A 21,042-nucleotide genomic window follows, 5' to 3' on the forward strand; every position below is an offset into this window, starting at 1 on the left:
GGTAGTTGTGACATACCCACTGAAAAAGAAATTGTGCAAAGCATGTGAAACCAAGTGCAAAAAAACTCCACCCAGACATACCCAACAGATTTTATTCTTAAATAACAACTCTACAATCACAGCTATCAACCAACAAAATCAAAGCCACAAGTGTTTTCTCTAAAGGCTTCTTTCACAGTACTAATAAGAAAAACCGGGTTCTATTTTTCTAGTTAACCGCTCATGTGTACGGTATATTAGTTATTGGAGAGTATTGGTAGTGAGATCATACCTGATGAAATGGAACATTAAAACACAAATATTTTAAAGCCAGTTAACTTCAGGAAATGTCCTATACAATCATACTATAAACACTGTTTAAAGTGAATCTGGGATATCTGTCATTGTCATAAACACAAGATTTTTCTCTGGAGTAAGACCACGTGCATTACTCCTGTGCCACAATTAACACTATTACAGCAATTTATGGTCCCCAGCACTTTTTATATGCTATTATAGCATGTGATGTGTTGCAATAATTAAGGCTGTATCAGCACTTCCATTACAAGCCTGATTTTCAGGGTAGCTAAAACTTGGATATTAAATCCGCTGTGGGATACTCGAGCTCTTAAATCTCTAATATTTTAGTGATACTTCTCCCACCAAACCAGGCACATCTTTTCTTTTAGTTTATATATTTACAAATGCTCTTAAGACAAATATAACTGGCAGAGGCAAGAAATTCTACCTTGATGTACAGTCTTTTGGCATTCGGGGCAAAATTAAAGTGCAAAGTATAAACTTCATTGCACAGTAAATAATTTAGATTTTATTTTAAAATAAATCTTATTCAGGTGCCTCAATCTATTCACCTAATGACCATGTCCAACTCAGCCATTTTCCTCTACACTTTGGTAAACATAGGTTTATATATAGATACATAAATAGCATTTAAAATGTTTACCTTATTTCACTACTGTGAACAAACTTTTTCTTTTAGCATAGGAATGGATCAACCTATTCCTAGAAGTAATGCTTGTTGAATGTATCAGCTAGCTAGTTAATGTAAAATGTTGCATAGTAAAAGGGAGATACTGAACTTGATTGGTAGAATATACTGGTAAAGCAAACAAGCACTTAAGAAGATTAACTGGAATAAATATGTTGAAAGTTGCCATACAGTATGTGCAAAATTGCTTACCATGTATTCTAAACTTTGGTTAAAACTTTCAGATTGAAGTTTTACAGAAACATTATGGAAGCAACACAAGTGATTACAAACACAGGAATGAGGTAAGTTATTATTAGTGCAAAAAGCAAGCATATGCTAAAAGCAAAGCATATGGATTTAAAAAAAAGAGAATGGATCTCATGGAAGTTTTAATACAAGACCAAAAAGGTCTCTTGTAAACATTGGTATTTACAAGTTTAGGATTTGTACAGCTACAAAAGGATAATTCTAAACATTAGTAGTGCATTTACAATGAATTTACGTTTTTTTGTAATAAGAGAAATGACTAAGTTTATCTTTTTCCTTTTAAATCTTCAGGGGATATCTTTCAAGATTAAGATATTTGTTACAAATAGTAGAAAAATCATTTCTTTACAAAAAGAGTATATATTAAAATATTTATATGTTTTAAGTTACTATATAATAACTGGAAATTTTTTTCCTTGTACTCAGGCACCACAATGAAGAATGTGGTATAAGGAACTGAAACCAAACAGAATTTGCTCATATACCAAATCGTATGAATTATCTATGCAAGACCTATAGCAATCATGGGGACTCTACCTCAAATACTACTGCATGTTCCAAGTTTTTATTTATTTATTTTTAATTTGAAACTGTGTATTTTTTACATTTTAACTATCACTACCAAAAAGAGCTATTGGATAGAGCATGGTCCTCCACCCCACCATCTTCAATATAGTTTCTATATGGTACTCATACCTGAGCAAGGCTGTAGGCTGTGTAACGCTGATGTTTCAAACGTAAAAAAGGTTATATATTTTTAAGATAAAAACAATGCAAAAATAAAATATTTGTAGCATTTACAAATAGTACAAGAGTTACATTAAACACTACATTCCAAACTTGAGATCTATTATGTTGTTTCTACTTTGAGCCTGATGTTTTCATATCTGCAAAAAGAAGGAGACATTGTTAAATGTTTTATAATTTCACATCATGTACATGGTCAAACACTTTCAAACAACTACTGTTTCAGTGTTCTGGGATACAGATCATGGTCAAAACCCTTGCCAATTAAAGGGTTAAAACAGCATCGGAACACTAAACATTATGGAAGACAACTTCTTCCATTGTTGCTCTCCATCTTAGGAAAACACGTTAAAAAACAAGCAGTGGTGTATTCGACAGTCGGCTTTCAACCACACCCTGTGGATGACAGCCCACAAACTGAGAGGCCAGCTAAACCAAATCAATAGCTCCTTGCCTCCCCGAGGGGGTGGGCGCGCTCCCCTCACTCTGCCGTTCTCAAGTGTCCCCCATGCTCACAGGACCCCCTGCTGAGCAACGCCAGCTCCCAGCTAGCAGAAAGCTAAGCCAGGAGTGGGATGAGAGAAGGCGGCAGCAAAACTTCTTGCTTTGAGGCCCTGGACTGGCTTACTTAAAAGCTGAGCCAGGACTGATCAGGCTAAAAACTAATCTTTCTTTTCAGTGGATCCATTCTCACCCCCAACTCATCATGACCCTGTACAAATTCAAGTGCTGGGACAAGATGACGAAACCTCTCCTGGCTGTAATATGGACTTTAAAGTGTGTACGCATCACAAAAATGCACCTTATGTCACCTTATGAAAATTTTTTCTAGTAAGGAGGGGGAAAAGATTGAAAAAAAAACCTGCTTACACCCATGTATGTAACTGGATTACTTATTAGAATGAAAAACTTCTGAGCTGAAGTGAAGCTCAGGGAAATCAGAAGCTTACTAGGCTTGTATTATTTGAGTGGCTGGGTAAGACTCAATAACCAACGCTTCAGTACTTGCTTGTCTTTGCTTGTGACCAAATATAAAAAACGTTAAAATATTATGCCAAATGCAACAACTAAATTTTCTTTAAACTTCTATACGGAACAAAACGACACTTCAAGAACTTCACATGCACTGCTCAGAAAAGCGTTGGTTCTAGAGACACACTACGCCACTTTCTCCGCCACGGCTACAGACCACTTAAATGCTGCGTCTGACACTGACTTTACCTTGAAGCCATCGAACTTGCGTGGCAGGTCCATATCCTCTCTCATTCTTTGCAGAAATTCTGAACACTATGGCAGGTCGAGAAGTGTAATCAACGTGAGCATTTGAAAGCTGGGCAGCAGTCACTATACATGATGTTTTAAGACCACAGTATATTCTCATAAATACAAGCTGACTTGGATTTTCCTGTAATTGTGTGGAACGGATTGCTAAGTAGGCAGAATATTCTAAAATATTTCCAGAGGGTGAAGCGGGAGGCTCCCAAGAAAGATGAATACAGTCTACACTCTGAAGAAAAAGGGAGAAAATGTGATTGTGTGTAGGTAACCATTAGATACTTGAATATATATTAAAAAAAACCCCAAAAAACCCTCTAAAGATCATCTGAAAATTCTAACCTAACATCATCACTCTTTGGAGGTAAAAATGTGTCTTTTGACTTTTTTTTTTTTTTTAGAAAGTATGGTAAACCCTTACAGATTCAAGGATGCAGAAAGAAAATTAGGGGGAAACTATCAGATGACTGTGGAAGATGTGTATCTGGTAACACAATCATTAAGTCTTAAAATAATTCCTTATAGCAAATTTCTTAAAAAATATGACATTGAGCAGAATTAACCAATTAAGCATCTGACACAATTTTATACGACAATTTTAACTTGGGAAAAAAACCCCAACAACAAACCAACTAAAAACAAGAGTTCTGAGATTAAACTCGTGACCAGAATTTTATACATCAGAACTAGAATTACCTGTATTTCTCACCTTGGTGATTTTGACTGTTGAAGGAGCTCCAGGAAAACCTGGAATGCAAGTCTTGAATTCACTGACTTTACTGAAAGGTCCAACACCACAGCCATTAATTGCAGCAACTCTGAACCTGTACACTGTGCCTGGAAAAAGATCCTGTTTCTTAAGCAATCTGCAGTCTGGCACATCTGCACTTTCCATCTGAAAATAAAGCAAAATTTGTGGTAATTTTTAAAATAGTCTAAACATAATTAGCCTAAAAAAAAATATAAAGTGGGTAGCGATACACTGAGGTTAATACGTTTAACTGAAACTGAAAATCGATCTAACACTTTTGTACTTAAATCAGAATTTACAAAAACGTTCTGACTGAGGCACTGGCTCACCTCAAAACAGCTGATCTAAGAAGCAATATGAGATTACATCTCTAACTCCCCCCACCCTCCCATTTTTCAGTCATTTAAATCAAACTGCACCTCTTGGTCATCTTTACTTGGGAAAGTAAAAGTAAAGTAGCATTTTCAACTGCATAGCTTATCATTTAATTAGCATACTCTTCTGTCCTAAAAATTATTTTTCTTTCAAAACCAGTTATTGCTGTAATTAGGAGTTGCAATTTGATGCGTAGGTAATCAAAATGTTTTTAAAGAAAGGCACTGTAAGTTAGTAACAAATAGGTTTTGAAACATTATATGCTACTGTACTTCCATGTTTAAAATATTTATTGATTCATCCTTGAAACTTCCAATGGAACTATTTTCCTTCTGAATAATGTACAAGAAATCACAATCAATGTAAACACTGTAAAATGTACTACGCTCTTTAAAACTAAGATGTGCAATATTTATAGTGTAGTGCTTGCTTTGAAAATGTTCTGTTCTTTTGTTAATGTCTCAAGAAAACATATACCCATTGTCTTTGGTTTTAGTTCGGGAGGACATCATTAATTTACACTTTCACCAGCAAAACTGCAACATTTTTGCAAGTTTCACATATACAGCATTTTCATATATAAACTTACATGTGCAACAACATTAAATTAGAGAAATCTAATACAAAACCCATTACAGTTCCACATCTAGTCTGTTTAAACAGCCTAGCCTATGTCTTACTAGTATCTTCCAACAATTTCTAAGCAAAGATTCTGGAAACAGAGAAGAAACTTTGATCAAAACATTTCAATGCTGTACTGAAATAACATATTAAAAACTTGGTTTTTTTTAATTTTTACTAGTTTGAAAGTTCACTAAGTTTAAAATTCTTACCCAAGGCTAGAAATAGAAACATGGAAAGAATTGGCAATAGCACAGTAAGATGTTCCATATTATCATACAAGAACAACAGAAGAAAATTAGTAAAAAAGAAGAAAAAAAAAAAGGTGAGCAAAATACAGGCGGAACTACATGGGCACAAAATACAAAACTCCTATAAGCACCAGATCCTGCTGCAGTATCAGAAAATCCTGCATTTTTTGTCAACCATATGAGCAACAGATTCCAAAATACATATGTGCAAGCATGTCAGAGAAGAATTGGCATCTACCTTGTTAGAGATGCTCAGCGTTTCCTCTGGCAGCAAGTAGAACTGGCTCACCACAGCACTGTTATTCTTAAAAATTCCAACATCGTACCACTGCCGGTCTCTTGTTTTCACCGGTGCCGTTTGTCTTTGTGGAGTTTTCTAGTATTTGAAGAACACGTTATGTAGACTAACCATACTTCAACGTAATGTAAAAAAAATGTTAAGACTCTAGTATATGTAAGAGACAACCCCCTTTCATACCAGTGTTACTTTCTTATACTTCAAAGCAATATGCAAGTATTACTAAAATACTGTTCGAAGCCAACTGGTTCTTATATATTGATGTAGACACAGTCCATAATTTAAAAAAAAACCCAAAAACCCAAAACCCAAATATTTGGGATGTCACCTCTGACATTCTAGTTTAAACAGGGAGGGGAAGAAGTTTAAAGCTGTAGAACTAGGTGTCTGTAGCAGCATGTAGTTGTGAGTTAATTTCACTCAGAGGTCAAGAAGTTTCACAACGTAGTCCAACACCTCTACCTGGGATTCAGCTCTACCTCAGCCCCCAACATAACTCTCTTTCAAGCTGCTGCTGAACTCGCTCCTCGCTCGCAGCTGAGAACAGGGCCTCTGCTGTGGCATGGGGCGATGGTGGTGGAGGACACAGGAGACAAACCGTCTTTCTTGCCTGTCTCCAGGCACCAGGGAGGCTGCCTGCATGGTCAGCGTGCCCAGCACAGACAGGCCATGATCCTGCTAGCATGGAAAAGGGGCAGGAGTGGCAGCTGCTATTGGCAAAAGCACCCCAACCCTTTAGTAGCAGCTGCTTCTTCCCATCCTTAGCTCCTCTCTTTTGGTGGCAACAGTGGCACCTTGGTTTTGTGTATTAAGTTGTAAGCAGGTGAAATAGGAAGCATTTACTTTTTCAGGCAGTATTTACAGCTTGCATAGCCAGTCCCCATCTCCTCTAGGGAAAAACATCAAGATGTCAGTTTAGTTATGTTTCACACCTATAGATCAGCAGCTAACACTAGTCTGATCTAATACATACTTCATTTTAAATTCAGCTGTGCATACAGAAAAACATTTTACATTTGCACATCATGCAGCAGAGAGACCATTCCACTGTGCCAGATGATAAAAATGATTCAACAGTTGAAACACATACTTGGATCTCCTCCCAACTACACAACTGCTACTTAGACTCACATCAAACCCACACAATGCAATTAGCTTTACAACAGAAATGTTTACCCCTGTATTATTCACTTCAAGCCCTAAATATACATTGCTTTTCTTTCAGAGATATAATTAAAGGAAAACAGAAGAGCCCTCACAACTAATCAACAGAACAATAGATACAGCAATTTGATTATACTTTTCCAGACTTACAGAGGAGTGTGAATCATTTGTCTGTCCAGTATTGACCCTTGTCGAAGGCATGATATAAGCAGTTTCAGCAGCTAGAAACAAAAAAGTTATATTTAAAAAGCTTAAGTGATATGAAAAATTTAACACAAAGTCCACAGAGCATGAAAGCTGACCTCAATAGCCATTTACAAGTATCTGTTGCAAAAGTATGCCTCAGACTTCTTTTGCATGCAATTCTATTTATAACATGAACAACTAATTTTGGCTTGCGTCATATTCCCAGAACAATTGTAAGAGCCTGGCATTGCACGCTGCTACAGACAATACAGACAGAAGGCAGGACTCAGAAAATTCTAAAGTGACAGAACTATGAAATCGATATGAAATATTTGTGAACAAATAATCTAAATACCAGACTGAGGCACATAGTGATGACATTATATGAATAGTCTAAGCATGAAATCTTAATTTGAATGCATTGTTTCTGACATTAATACAGTCTGAATTCTGGACATGAGCAGTTAATCTTTACACAATCCTAACAAATGGGAAAAGAACATTTATTAAATTTAAAATGGAATCTTAAAAAAAAAAAAGATAAATTAAAGCACATAAGCACTAAGCACATGAGCAACATAAGGTAATATTAGTATTCCATACTTGTGTTTCTGAGTTTTGCTTTTAAAATACAATACTGTTTGGTAAAAATTACACTACTCAAAGAGAATACAGTTCTTTAGTTAACACTCAGAACAATAGCAAGCACAGCCTGTTGATATTCACGGAAAATAAAACCTGAAAAACTACCAATATGTTTGGGTTCTGCATTGCTGCTTATTTCAGCTATTTCAAGCAGACTGTGGAGAGGTCACCACATTTGACTAGCGGTGAGCTAGCCACAGGAACTGGCCATATTTGTTACGGAGGTCAATTGTTTAAAATCAAAACCATCTAAGGTTACTATTTGTAGTCTTTTGCTGACTAAACAAACAGACAATCACTGAATGAAAGCAAACGCGCTATGGGCACCAAAACTGGTTGCCACTGCTATTTAGAAAATGGGTTTCTGCATAAATGAAGATCTAAAGGACTCTTCACTTACAGGAAACAAAGTGGTTTACAAATGTATAACAGGAATATCCTGATTTTAAAAGATGTTTAAATCATAGCAGAGATCATCCAGGCTGCCCAAGGTCCTCAATGCCCAAAGCCCTATCTCAATCCCAGGTACTAGTCAAGATGGGAATCCCACCACACTAGACGAACTCTGATGGCCTTAGATATATATGGCTCAAAATACAGTATGTGAAACACATTTCAAACCTTCAGATTTTGAATTGAATGTTGTTAGTGAAGTTTCATCTTTAACAACTGCCCCATTTGTACTTGATGATTCAGTTTTAACAGCCTGCTGGGTTACCATAGTTTGTGTGCTGGAGACAGTACTGGATACAGAAGCATCAGGATTTACAGTTCGTTTGTCCAAGTCATGTAATTCACCTACATTTGCTGAAGTCTGAGGACCTTAAAAAAAGAAAATATTAACCAGAATTCAACATTGATAATGTCTAACAAATCTCAACTTGATCTAATGGCTTTAGTTTCATATAAAACCAGACTTTAGCTCCGATTTAGGTTAGAATAGATCTGATTATATTAATTGCTAATGTTTTCTTTAGGTAGGTAACTTAACAAGAGTCTGTCTGCATAGTCATAAATAGATATATGTAAACAGTTATATTAAAATGGTGATTTCATTTGTTTTAAGCTTGCTATTCTACATCTGCTTGGTTACGAAAGGATTTATCTGGAAAAAAAATCCTGACATAAAGTATCTGCACAAATCAGTATCACAGAATTGTAACAATCAACTTAAGATTAGTCTGTTTCTCACTTAGCACTAAGATCCTAAATTTCCACACAATACTTAAATTACACTGTGAGGAAAATGAAACCCCATCAACCTATAAATTACATGAAAGTCAAATATAAACAGATCAGGTGATTTAGCCTGGATTCACCACACTGAACTTAAGGCAATTCAGCAAAATGCCTAAATCAGTGCCTAGCCATCTTCTATTTTCTCTACAGTCAGAGGAAACAGATTGTCTTCTGTTTTCTCTACAGAGAGAATCATGCTCCTCTCTGCGTCACCTAAAATTTTACATTGGCTAATAACTTTTCACTATTAACAGACAGAAGTAGTGTCAAAGAGAGCCTGGAGTTACTATCACCTTAATGTTGTAAAATGAATCTGGTGCTGTCAGTCTGTTCTTTGATGTTAAAAAGGGCTATTTATGTTTAGAGACACATTTGCCATCAAAATGATGAATATATTGAGAATTTCACATCCTTTGCAACACTTCAAACAACTTAAGAGTTCATTTTTCCTTGTATCTTCTAAAAATGTGTACAATAATAACTAGCACAAGTTGGTTGTTTTTAAACTACAAAGGCCTCTAAAGTAATTTTAAATTGCAAGACAGAAATAATCTTATTTTGTGTTTGAGACCAACTTTAACTCTCACTTTTTAATTAATTTTTATTCTATAGTCATCTTACTTGAAGTACAAACAGGCAAAAGAGAAGGGGCATTTGATTCTTTGAATCCTGTAGCATCTGCATGGTTTTTCATAGTCTCCTGTGTAATCTTGTTTTCAGGTGCTGCAACCTTTTCTTTTCCTTCTACTTTTAATAATGAGTTGGATGAAAGGGAAAGTTGGACCTAACCAAAACAATACATTTGTTAATGTTTAACTTAAAAGTTCAGAAATTTCAATTTCAGTTGCAAACATGGCATGAAAATGCTTCCTTGAAAACAACAGACAAAAACCCTCCAACAAATCCCCCTAGCACTTTAAATTAAAACAAGAAACCAACCTCACAATCCACCTTATCTTAGCCATTATAAAACAACGATTCAAACTCTCATTTGACTTGGAAATGTCTCTGACACATATCACATTTTATCTGAGAGTGATTCTCATGTTATTACACGGAAGTTCACTGACGCATACATTTAGTCTATTGTGGGGACTTAACGGGATGGGAAAAATCACAATTACAGAGGCTTTCAACTCTTGCTTTCCTGGCACATACCTACAATACTTCTACTGTTAGTGAAATTCATAGTACTTCTACATGTGTTTTCTACAAGAATACATTATGGATCCCATACAGACCTGAGGCCTTACACAATTAAGAAAAGGTCTAAATTTCTAGAAATGTGATCCTTTAACCAGAGTTTTTCCTCCCTCTTTCTTTTAAATTGGCAAAACAGTGGAACATGTACAACTGCACAACCAGCATAGGCAATAAGTGGGTTTATACTGTAGTAGGAACCTACAACTAAGCAGACTAGCATGAAAGCACTAACGAAGAAGGAACGTGCCTTATCCTTCTTGCCTCCCACATTAATTTCACCAACGCTGTGAGGATGAATAGTATTTCTATTAGTAGCAGGCTCCCAGTTAGTGTTCTGGAAGTCAACACAGTTGCAGTTTCCTTTCTGCATTACTAGGAAGAGGACTTTAAAGACTGTCAATCATGAAAGTAAGAAGGATGTAAGAAAACAGAACAACTACTTCAGCAGGTGTCTTTTTTTTTGTTTGATTTTGTTTTTTTTTCTAAGGCCTAACAAGTATGCAGGGACTTTTAAAACTGAGAAAGTGTTTTGGCAGTTCTCTCACTTCCCACACTACTTTGCCACTTAGGCATTTTTCAGTTTACACTTACGTTATTAGGAATGACATTATTTGTTTGGCTGGGATGATCCACCTTCACTTCTGGATAAGGGACACTAGGCAATGATTGTGGACTTTCATGTAGAGAAGAGCCACCTTTTAGGTAAACAAAAGCAAATTCCAATCAGTTACATAAAACTTAATATTATGTTGGTTGGAATCTATTCCAGTAGGCAAGAAGGAGACCCACAGTAGCCTGAAGGAAGACTTGGTTGTAAGACTGAAATGAAACTCCATGGCCAAACAGTCACATAAAATTCCTTCCTCACTGTTTCCTTTCTCAAAGCGTGCCCAGCACTGTACAAATATCTTCGTATTCAGACAGCTGGCCAAAATTGACAGAGACAAGTTAAAACTGAGTTTTCCATAATTATGATGCACACATTTGGGGAATAACCAACGAAATACGGTCTCTCTCTCAAAATGATTTTAAAAAAAAAAACCAACCCAAAACTGGTATTAATTGCTTATGCAATCCTCTACTCTACCTCTGCATAAACATTAGCATAATGTGATCTGACTAATACCTTGTGAACTCAGCACTGATGTCTCAGGAACCCCAGTACCAGGTATTCCAGCCACTGATGCCACTGGTGAGTCAGCATGTAATTGAAGAAGATATCCTTCAACTGTAGGTACTTCATCCCATTTCACTTGAAAAGAGTTGGTTGTAGCTCTAATCAGCTGTACCTGTGATGGTGCTGGAGGTTTCTCTACAAGAAACCAATAAAACACAGATGGCATGTTTGAAATTGCCCTCCTTGATCAGTTTAAGAAATATTTATATAATGCAAGCAAAATCAATAGCTCCTTTTGCACTGATGTACAATATATACCAGATTCAACAAGAAACAGTTATCAAAGGTGGCAAGTCAAGTCAGAGAATTATAAAGTGTAACTCTGGAGTGTTCAAAAATGCTGAAGTTTTGATGCTTTCTTCGTTTTTTTAATGGCTCTTCTGCTGCCGGTAAGTCTTTGGGTTGTATATACATCGTTATAGGGATTACAGACATAAGAGAGCCTCTTCCTTTCCTAAAAGAAGCATGCAGCTCTTTGGCTCCTAGAACTTTACGCATTCCTGGAAAGGATTCACAGAAGACTGTGCTTCCTTTTTGCTTGCTCTCTGTAGCTAAAGTGAGCTTTCCCTCACACTTCTTCTGCAGAGGCTGAAGCCTAGGCATGATTCAGTGCCAATGGCCTGCTCCTCTCATTGCCTTGATGCCTGACTAGGCTGCACTCTCAAGCACAACCCTCCCCTGCTCCTCTTTTCTGTCTTCTGACCCTCCGGGGTGGGGGGAGAAAACACAATCTCCTAAATGTTTCACAATCTCTAGTAACCATTCTCACGCTTCCACTTGAGCGGGCAACAACTCCCTCCCAAAAGTACTATTCTAGTTCCCTCTCCCCCAATACCATCTCAGTGTTCTGCCATCAAGCCAGGTACTAATGAGTGATTAGTGCTTCAGAATTCCCTTCAACCCCAGGAACAATTTGGTCCTTTCTCAGATTCGACAGTATCTTTTTGCAGTCCAAGAGATGAGGAAGCAGCAGCAGCAATGATCCCAAGAGAAGGAGGGGTTTGGTAAAAAAGAGTAAATAGCAGCAGAAGAGATTGCTAAGAAGAGAGGCCAGGAACCCTGAGTTTAGGTAAAACACGCTTTAGCACCTTGCATCTCCTGACTATGGCATGCAATGCAGAATCTAGCCACAAAATTCTTTCAGAGGCTTTAAACAAGCCTTCCTAATTTTTTCAGTCTAAATTATAGCTGTAGCCTTCAAACACTCAACAGTGAAGCGTGGTTTATTTAAATAAGCTTTAAAATTTAAACAATCTATGCGTTTGCTACAGCTCTAGATAGATGTTCTGATCATCAATGATGCCAGCTTCCCGTATATTAATAAAATATGGAACACAGTACAAGTCTCTTATTTATTTCTGACTCACCAGTATCAAGGTACCAAAGATCTTTGCAGCAAACTTGATTGTTCCAAGCTTTTCTGTAACCATCTCTACCACTCCAGATATACAGACGAGTGCCAACCGCTACAGCACAGTGTCCTGCTCTTGGCCCTGGTAACAAGTTACTTTTGTCCTCCTGGCAATCTGAGATCAGACCTATCCATTCTGTGGTATCTAGTAAATGAAACTCAAAAAATTTAGTTTCTAGATGTTTTCCAAAACAAGCAATACAGGTGTTAATACACTTAACTGCTCAGAGAAAATGAAAATAAGTAACTTCTGGTTTTATAGACAATTGCATTTAAATTTGCATTATTACAAAGAGAAGGTTGCCTTCCAATTAGTTTGCAAGATACAATCAATTAATACAGGATAAATTGTCTGACCTGTGGTTGTCTGTCTCAGGCAAATACAAGACTCAGGGATAGTACTATCACATTTAGAAAAAACTCATTTCAGGATCTGTATCTTGTGTTCTACTATAAATGAAGAAAGAGTATCTATATTACTTAGCAGTAAAGTTGTATGAAGAAAGATTTGCATCAGCAAAGCTGCTGAATGTTCAAAGAAAATAATTTAAAAAAATCACTTCTTCAGAAAGATGTAAAAAACTGGCATCTTCTTTAGTCAGCTAGGATTACAACTGTGTATCCTACAGCTTTTCTCAGGATCTTAAAAGTATTCTACTCTGTTAGGAAAGTATTAATTCAAAATGCCCACTCCCACAAAGGCAGAAACACTGACCCAAATTAAGATAAGAAAATGAACCGGTACATTTCCATTCACCATCATGAGCAGAAATTTCACCTCCTGCTGACTGTGGAACCCATCCACCAAAAACATACATTCTGAAATACAGGAAAAGAGGGAAGAGGGAAAAAGAAAAGAAAAGCCAATTAACATCCAGGTCTGCTGCATGTGCTCTCTCAAACCAGGACAAACCAGAAAATTTCCAGTGCTTTACAGTTCTGGTTTACAGCAGATTTTATATATGTCTAGTCTCTTTAGAAAGTATTGTTGCAGACGTGTACCTTCTGAAATTTTTTAGTAAATGAACTGATTTAAAAAACCAAACAAACAACACCCTCCTCCCCCGAACAACTTCCCAGAAACAGAAGTTAATACTCTATCTTTTTACAAACCACCAAACTGCTAATACTCTCCAAAAATCACACATTTACATTGAATTTCTACAACCCTTTACTGCAGATCTCTCAATAAATGATTCTAAAACTAAGACCGGTAGCTAAGTCAGATATCAAAATTTAAAAACATAATGCAGTCTAGAAACTAGTAACATTTTATGTAAATAATAAAAAGCTAAGCTCTTAGGTCATAAGATACAAAGCTTTCACATGTCTTTTCCCCCTTGCCTCTTTCTCCTTATGCCAGCTTGTAAACTGATATAAAATGGACTGAAACCCATGTTTAAAAGGCCATTTTATCAATGCTATCTGCCAAAACAAATCACACTGGCAAGAAGCAAAGTAATGAGGAACAGACTACAGAAAAACTGGCCCACAAAAATGTGGAATGGTTTTGCCTAGAACTAGTTCTACTCTTCGGGCAGTTTCTTTGCGTAGCTAGTTCACCGCGTCACAGACACAGAGGCACTCCTGACAGAGCCAGCTCAGCTCCACCTGAGACCGCCCCAGAATGCACAAAGGTGCATTAAGCCTGGAAAGCTTCTTGTGAGTTGGGCAGATTGTCCTGCTGGATGGAAACACTGACAATTTGATACCCTTAAATTAACAATGGCACTTTTTAATTTCCACTGAGGTAGGATAATAGAAGCAGAAAAGTACTCTACGGGGCTGATGGTTTATACTGAGCAGTAGTGGATAAGCATCATCATTCTCCTACTAGGTGTACCTTTCTAGAGTTGAGCTTTTAACAACAGACATACTTGTTTCCTATTACATTGGCCGTATGGAGACTGCGAGGAAGTGGTACTGTCCCTTTAGTTTCTGGTCTTGACCAGGTCATGGTTTCTAAAAGAAAAAAAAAAAAAAAACCAAACCAAAAAACCCTCAAGCAACTTATTACTGTGTATTTCACTACCTGGATTTTAGGAGGGAACATACCTCTAACATTCAACAAAACAAAATTTCACCTTTTTAAGATGGCCACTTTAAGAAAGAAGGCACAATAACAAACACTTCAAGCTGCTTTTAAAATTTTGTCAGGAAATACTGGCAAGCTGATTATTTATCAGTTTATCAAAAAAATGTATTACGGTTTCATTCTGGTTATTCAACTTGGTTATCATAGCGACAGTCTTTAAAGCACTCTAAGGAAACAATCTCACAGTGTCACCAAAATCAGTGAGGATAATATATACAAACAATGCTGTATCTATTTAATTCCAAAAATTACAAAAGGTTTAACACTATGGTGTGAGTCCCAATAATATCTGCACCACATCATGCCATTAATCATTATATACTATAATTTTTCCTCTTAGCCAGTGAGGCCCCTGCACTGACTTCTACTGGCAAATCAACTCACCTATGTCAAGTTCCCAGAGATCATTAAGCCGACAGCCACACATCCCTCCAAAAATATACATCTTTGGACTTCCCAAATCTTTTCTGCAGTATACGATGGCTGTGTGAGATTCGCGGGGAGATGGCAAGATCCCTTTGGTCACAGGAATACTCCAGCCAACAACTCCAGAACCATGCTGCAGCTCCAGTTCATAGAAATCATTTAAATATCTAGGGTATTATTGACAAAGTATGAAAAATTTGCTTATAAGCCAGATTACAAGTGAACTTTAAACCCTGACCACTTGCAAGTATAACAGACTTCTGTCTTGGAAGAGTGTAGAATTTAAAAATCCCAAAACGTTTAATGGCATTGTGGACAGTACCAAAACTAAGTGGATTTAAAACAAAAAATGAACTGTTATAACTTATTGCCTCTAAGGAAACTTGCTTTCATATCATATTTGATACACTATATTACATGAAAGAAATATTGAAAATTGGTAAACAACATTCTTAGCAGAAATTATTACATATGGACAAACTTGGAATAAACTGCAAAGTTGTGAGAAATACACAATGACGTGGGACACTGGAGATTAATTTCTGCAACTCTAAGGCAACAAAGGTGAAAAGAAGTTGTTTCTTTTCTGATGTCTTCAGGCTGGCCAGCAGACAATTAGCCATTTGTTGCTGAATCTATCGGCAAGTTATTTTTAGATAATGGTCTTTGAATCTTGGCATTCACACCACATACCTCTTCTTCACTGAGCTTGAAGTCTGCAGCCAGTTTATAGCTCAGAAGGTGTAAGTGCTCTGAACTGCAGGTGAATGTGGATATAAAACTTCAGCGTTATAGCACTGTTTGCTGATAATAAAGGCAACTTGAGCTGTTACTTTAAAAAAAATTCCAGATGAATTCATAACTGTTTTCCACAGCATTATAGAGGAAACTTCCATTGTGAATTCCCTGATGACTCATGAGACTTTGCTGATTTAAATAATGCTAACAAACAAGCCACTCTTAAAAACATCACCCAAAATACTAGGAAAAATACCAAAGTCTACTCAGGTTTCCCTCCAAAAGTGTTAGAGCTGCCAGTCGGTGTTACATATTGTGGGATTAGCAGAAGAAATATTTAAGCTTCTTAGCATGTAGCCCCTCCACTGCACAAATAATCTGAATACGAGTACTTGGTATGCAGGACAGCCTCCCTAGAATGTTCCTCTCCAAAGTTGTTGTATCTAATAATTTATTTTTAAAGACATTGAATTCAAATGACATCAGCATACCTAGGAACATTATTATTTGAATCTTCACTTTCATTCGCCAGGCCACCAAACAAATAGCACTTGTTACCATATAATGAAAAGCTGTGGCCAAGTCGAGGACAAGGTGGTGATCCAGTGGAAGGAGCTTGAGGTTTTACTTTCTTCCAGAGCCATCGACTTGCCTTAAAGACAAGAAATACATATTCAGAAATATCTTCACTTATAGTTGTACACAGTCAATAGAATTCACTCGTATATTTTCTGAATTATTTTTAAGGGAATGCTGGGCTTTTCTTAGGGTATACATTAAAAGGGACACATAAGAGCTAACCTTCATAAAACATTAAAATACTTTATTTAGACTAGATGGAACTCTTTTTCAAAGTTATTTAGATTTTCTCCATCTTCAGAACCTATTTAAAGAGTTTATTCTTCTTGGAGCAGAGCAAAGCTCATCTAACTTTCCTCTGCAGTTGGTAATATAAAACGTGTTTGTTCACAAATAGAAAAAGTAGCCCTCAAAACTGAAAGATCTTCATACATTTCCTACCTGTAATTCATATAAATCATTACTGTATCTTCCATATTCAACCATTCCTCCAAAAACTAGTATTCTGGTACCATCACAAACAAATCCATGTGCTGCACAGCCTGGAGGAATATCTCCCCTTACAGCAGGAAGGAACCACTGATTTGTAGCTATAGGGAGAACAAACAAACAAACAAAACAAAAAAAAAGGTATTTCAAACACTGAGAAGGAAAGTGTATTTTTAAACACTTCTTCCTTCTAAAGAATTACCTTTTGCCTGTACATAACTGTGAATGGGCTATTTGTTTAACACAAAGTTCTAGTTGAATTAAAACTTTTTGTTTTAATAAAAAGAAAAGCAAACACATCTATCAAACCAATGTTACTCAATATATGAATGAGCACATGAGGTCATTGTAACTAAATCCCTTACCAAGTGTCACCCAGCAATTTAACAGAGTTGCCAAAAAAAGAGGCTAATGAGGGACGTTAAGTGTAGTTCCACACACAAAAAAAGATAACTACGCTAACTCAGAGGGAGATAGCCCTAGAAACAGAATTATTAGAGCTACAGCAGCATGGCAGCGTGCCTGGACTTAATAGCCCTATTGGAAAACTAATTACGCTGTTCTGGGACCAATGTTACTATCTAGAGAGCACTGCACTGATACACGGGAGAGGAGAGACGCAGAGGCAAGAATGAGCAACTGAGACTGCCTGATTCAGCAGCAGCATATTGGTGTTTAAACTGTTCTGGAACGAAAGAATTACAGGAGATATTGTCTCCTTTTTCCTAAGCTTTTTTCATGAGCATGAAGAGGAAAAGTGTGAAATTAGAAGTTTCCAGTGAATGCTGCTGCAAGGGATTAAGATGCCCTCGCTGTGTGCCAGCTCCTCAGAAGTCATCACACTCATAACAAGAGCAATGGTTGACAACCCAAACTGAGGCAGTCCAGGTCACAACCCTGCATCTTAGCTCCCAGGAAAAAAAAAAAAAAAAAGGTCAGTCTGGGCCAAACACCCATCTGGGAACTGGAACAACTGAGTCGTGATCCTTTTTGTCACTGCTACAAAGGGTAAACATCTTTAGCAGAAAGTCTGGGCAGAAAAATAAAGAAGAGATGTTAAGACTCACTCAAAAGGCACCCATCAGAACCTCTGTTCTGGAAGATAGTATAACTGTGCTATCTGAAAGCTTTCTTTAGATTACTTATCAAGACAGAAAAGTTAAAAGCTTTAAAGTTTTAGGTTTAAAGTTTTTTTTTTCTCCCCCAAAAATGTGATTTGAGTACAGCAGATCTTTAAGCTACCATGGAAGAATCTGCTTGGAAGAACTCTAACAGTAAGCATTTTCCTCTTAATAAACTCCAAAAGCCTCCAAAACATGTTTGTGCTCCCAGATTTTTTATGTAAAAAACACTCAGCAACAATACCACCACCTTTTTTTTTGGGAGGGGGCGGGGCATGATACAAATAATTTTTTAATTATTCTTAAAAGTTGGCAAGTTAAAACACTAGTGAACCCCACGCTCTTTTTTTTGGTATGCTGCACAAGCAGCCAGCACTGGCTGGCTGAGAAGCACCGATCAGTCACCTCACGCTCCCGTCTCAGCCCAAGCTCTGAAATGACACGAAAGTTTTCCAGCCTCATACAGCATCCCGTACAGTAACTATTTAGGCATCTAATCTTTCACGAATAAAACCGGTCTTGGGCAGCTTCCTGTTTGGAAAGGCTCCCAATGCCAACACGTTCACTTTTCTAACCAAGATTTTGTATTCCAGCGTGCTGAGCTCCCCTGAGCTGCCACCAGAGGGAAGAAGGGGCATTTGGACACTCGAGGGGGCTAATCCAGCCTGCAGGCATTCAGCCGAGACCTGCCAGGGGAGACTCTGCACCCCCGGACGAGGGGGCTGGGGAAGCAGGACGGACGCGAGGGGCATAACGAGATTTTCTAGGTTCCTTTTTCCCGGAAAGGGGCATTAACCCCGCCACATCAGCCAGGGCGCAGCAGAACCCCGGCAGGACCCCTCGACCAGGCGTATTCCCCCACACCCCACACCCCCGCCTCCATTTCGGCTCCAGGCAGCTTTCCAGCCAGGGGACAGCCCGCCCGCCCGCCGGCCCCACAGCGCCTGAGCCGAGCCCGCCGCCGGCAGCCTCGGCGGAGGGCAGGAGGCTTGGGCGGGGGGGAGCGATCCCCCTCGCTGTGAGGAGGCCGGTGCCCAGCGGCAGCCGGAGACATGGCAGCCCCGCCGCCGCCGTCCCCCCCGCCGCCGCCTCACAGCCCCGGGCGCCCCCGCCCCGCCCAAGCCCGGCCCCGCCCCGCGGGCTCCCTGCCCCCCGCCCGCGGCGGGCCGCGCCCGCCGCCCCGCCCCGCGCACCCGTGTTGTAGACGTGCAGCTCGTCGGCGATGCCCTCGTTGCCGCCCCCGAAGATGATGACCAGCTCGCGGATGGCGACCGCGCGGTGCCCGTGGCGGGAGCGCGGCACCGGCCCCGTGAAGGAAGACACCCGCCTCCAGCTCAGTCCAGCGGCGGCCGCCGCCATCTTACCGCCACTCCCACAATGCACCGCGCGGCCGGGGCAGGCCGGCGGGGGAAGGGGCAGCGGCGGCTCTGGCGGCGGGGCGCCGCCGCGGGTCACGTGACGGCGGCGGGGCGGGCCCGCCGCGCGCCGCCGCCTCCTCCGTTACCCTTGAGGGGGAGGCGGCGGCGGCCTCGGCCGCCTGCCGGGTGCTGTCCCGCTCCCCCTCGGTGACCGGGTCCGGCCGAGAGGCGCGGAGAGGGGGCCGCGTCTTGTCCCCGGCCAGGGCGGGGACTCGGAGGCCGCCTTCTGGCACCCCCAGGGCCGTGCCACGGCCGCTTCTGCCACAGGCCTCTCTTTGCGGCTCCCTCCGCCCCTCAGGGGCCTGCCCCCGGCCCCGGCTTTGCTTCGGCGGCAGCCCTGGCGGAGGGAAGCCTGCCCGCACCGCGGCCCGGCTGCGGGGGGCTGCGGCCTGCCGCCCCGGGGTGCTGGGGTCAGCACGGGTGCGGTGTGTGCTCTTTAGCTTAGGGCACCCAGCTCTGCGTTCAAACCCGCAGAAATGTAGCAATTTTTTTTTTTTTTTTCTTGTAACTTGCTAGTGGTAGGCGAGGTACGCTGCCTGCGGGGCATGCATCTAAGAAATGAGTTGCTCTTTTAAACACTGAAGGTTGAGATTAGAAACCAAGGTTTCAGTTCTACGGTTAACGGCGGATGATCTGAGTAAACCCGAAGATCTCGTTCTGCGGGACAGAAGTGGCTCTCTTTCCTGTGTGAGGGGGGTGTTAAGTGAGAATACAAACGTGAGGCTGAGGGAAATCCAGAGAAGGTGCTACATTGGTTGCCAGTAATCCAGGGGTTGCTGCCAGGTGAAGCAGATGGTCCCAATGCTGCAGGCTCATACAGTCGTGTGCTGCTTAGATCTCAGGATGCACGTGGAAATGGAAGGGAGATGAAAAAAACCTGGGTGGATTTTGATGAATGTGAGCTTAATACAGCTTAAAAAAAAAAGCTTAAAAAAAAAAAACTACTACAGAAAAAGTACTTATAGTTGTGGCCATCTACATGAAGCACGTAACTATATGTATAGCTCTTCATTTATTTTTCCTTTAAGCAGCTCTGCAAAAGATGGATTTCTGTAGAAAATCAGACACAGCTAATACAGCTTTGGCATGTTTGAGGCATACAGTTGAAAACACGCATTTTCAGTTCCTGCAAATGGAACAACAATCTTCATTTAAAACACTTAAGACTTTTAAATCCTTGGCTGAATGCTCCTCGTAAGTTTTGCGCTGCCTCATGCTAAAAATATGAAAAATAATTTAGAATTGAAGGTGATTATTACTACTTTTGGTACTTATGAAAGTCTTGTGACAAAACAGTGGTTTATCATATAGAAGGGAGGCTCCTAGAGGAGGGAGAGAATTTGAATAAAAGAAGTGATGTGGAAATAAAGCTGCAAAAGCATTCCAGGAAAGCTTAGGAGGCAGAGTATCAACATGTGCTGATTACCTTGACCTGAGGTCCCTTTGCATCTAAACCTAACCTGTGGATTCAGATTCTCTTAACTGCTCAGAGATTTAGAAATGAGATGATTCAAGTCAAAATGCATGTTCAGAGTTAAATTTTGCAATTTTCCCTTAGCTTTTGACTTGCGAGAACTCTCCAAACAGACATTGGAA

The 21,042-nt window shown here is 39.5% G+C and overlaps 1 protein-coding gene across 1 annotated transcript; it reads right to left on the minus strand.

Moving 5' to 3' along the window:
* Positions 1-1,654: 1,654 nt before the first annotated feature.
* HCFC2 (host cell factor C2) lies at positions 1,655-19,387 on the minus strand. The gene is given in 17 exon segments (XM_075714740.1): positions 1,655-2,124; positions 3,206-3,491; positions 3,969-4,154; positions 5,496-5,633; positions 6,870-6,940; positions 8,172-8,372; positions 8,432-8,436; positions 9,377-9,573; positions 10,584-10,687; positions 11,119-11,304; positions 12,537-12,725; positions 13,296-13,399; positions 14,458-14,542; positions 15,060-15,268; positions 16,331-16,491; positions 16,860-17,008; positions 19,222-19,387. Coding segments are annotated over 17 exon segments (2,463 nt in total). The 3' UTR covers positions 1,655-2,098.
* Positions 19,388-21,042: the final 1,655 nt, after the last annotated feature.

The sequence above is a fragment of the Pelecanus crispus genome, chromosome 1 (genome assembly GCF_030463565.1).
Source record: "Pelecanus crispus isolate bPelCri1 chromosome 1, bPelCri1.pri, whole genome shotgun sequence".
Classification (NCBI taxonomy): Eukaryota; Metazoa; Chordata; class Aves; order Pelecaniformes; family Pelecanidae; genus Pelecanus; species Pelecanus crispus.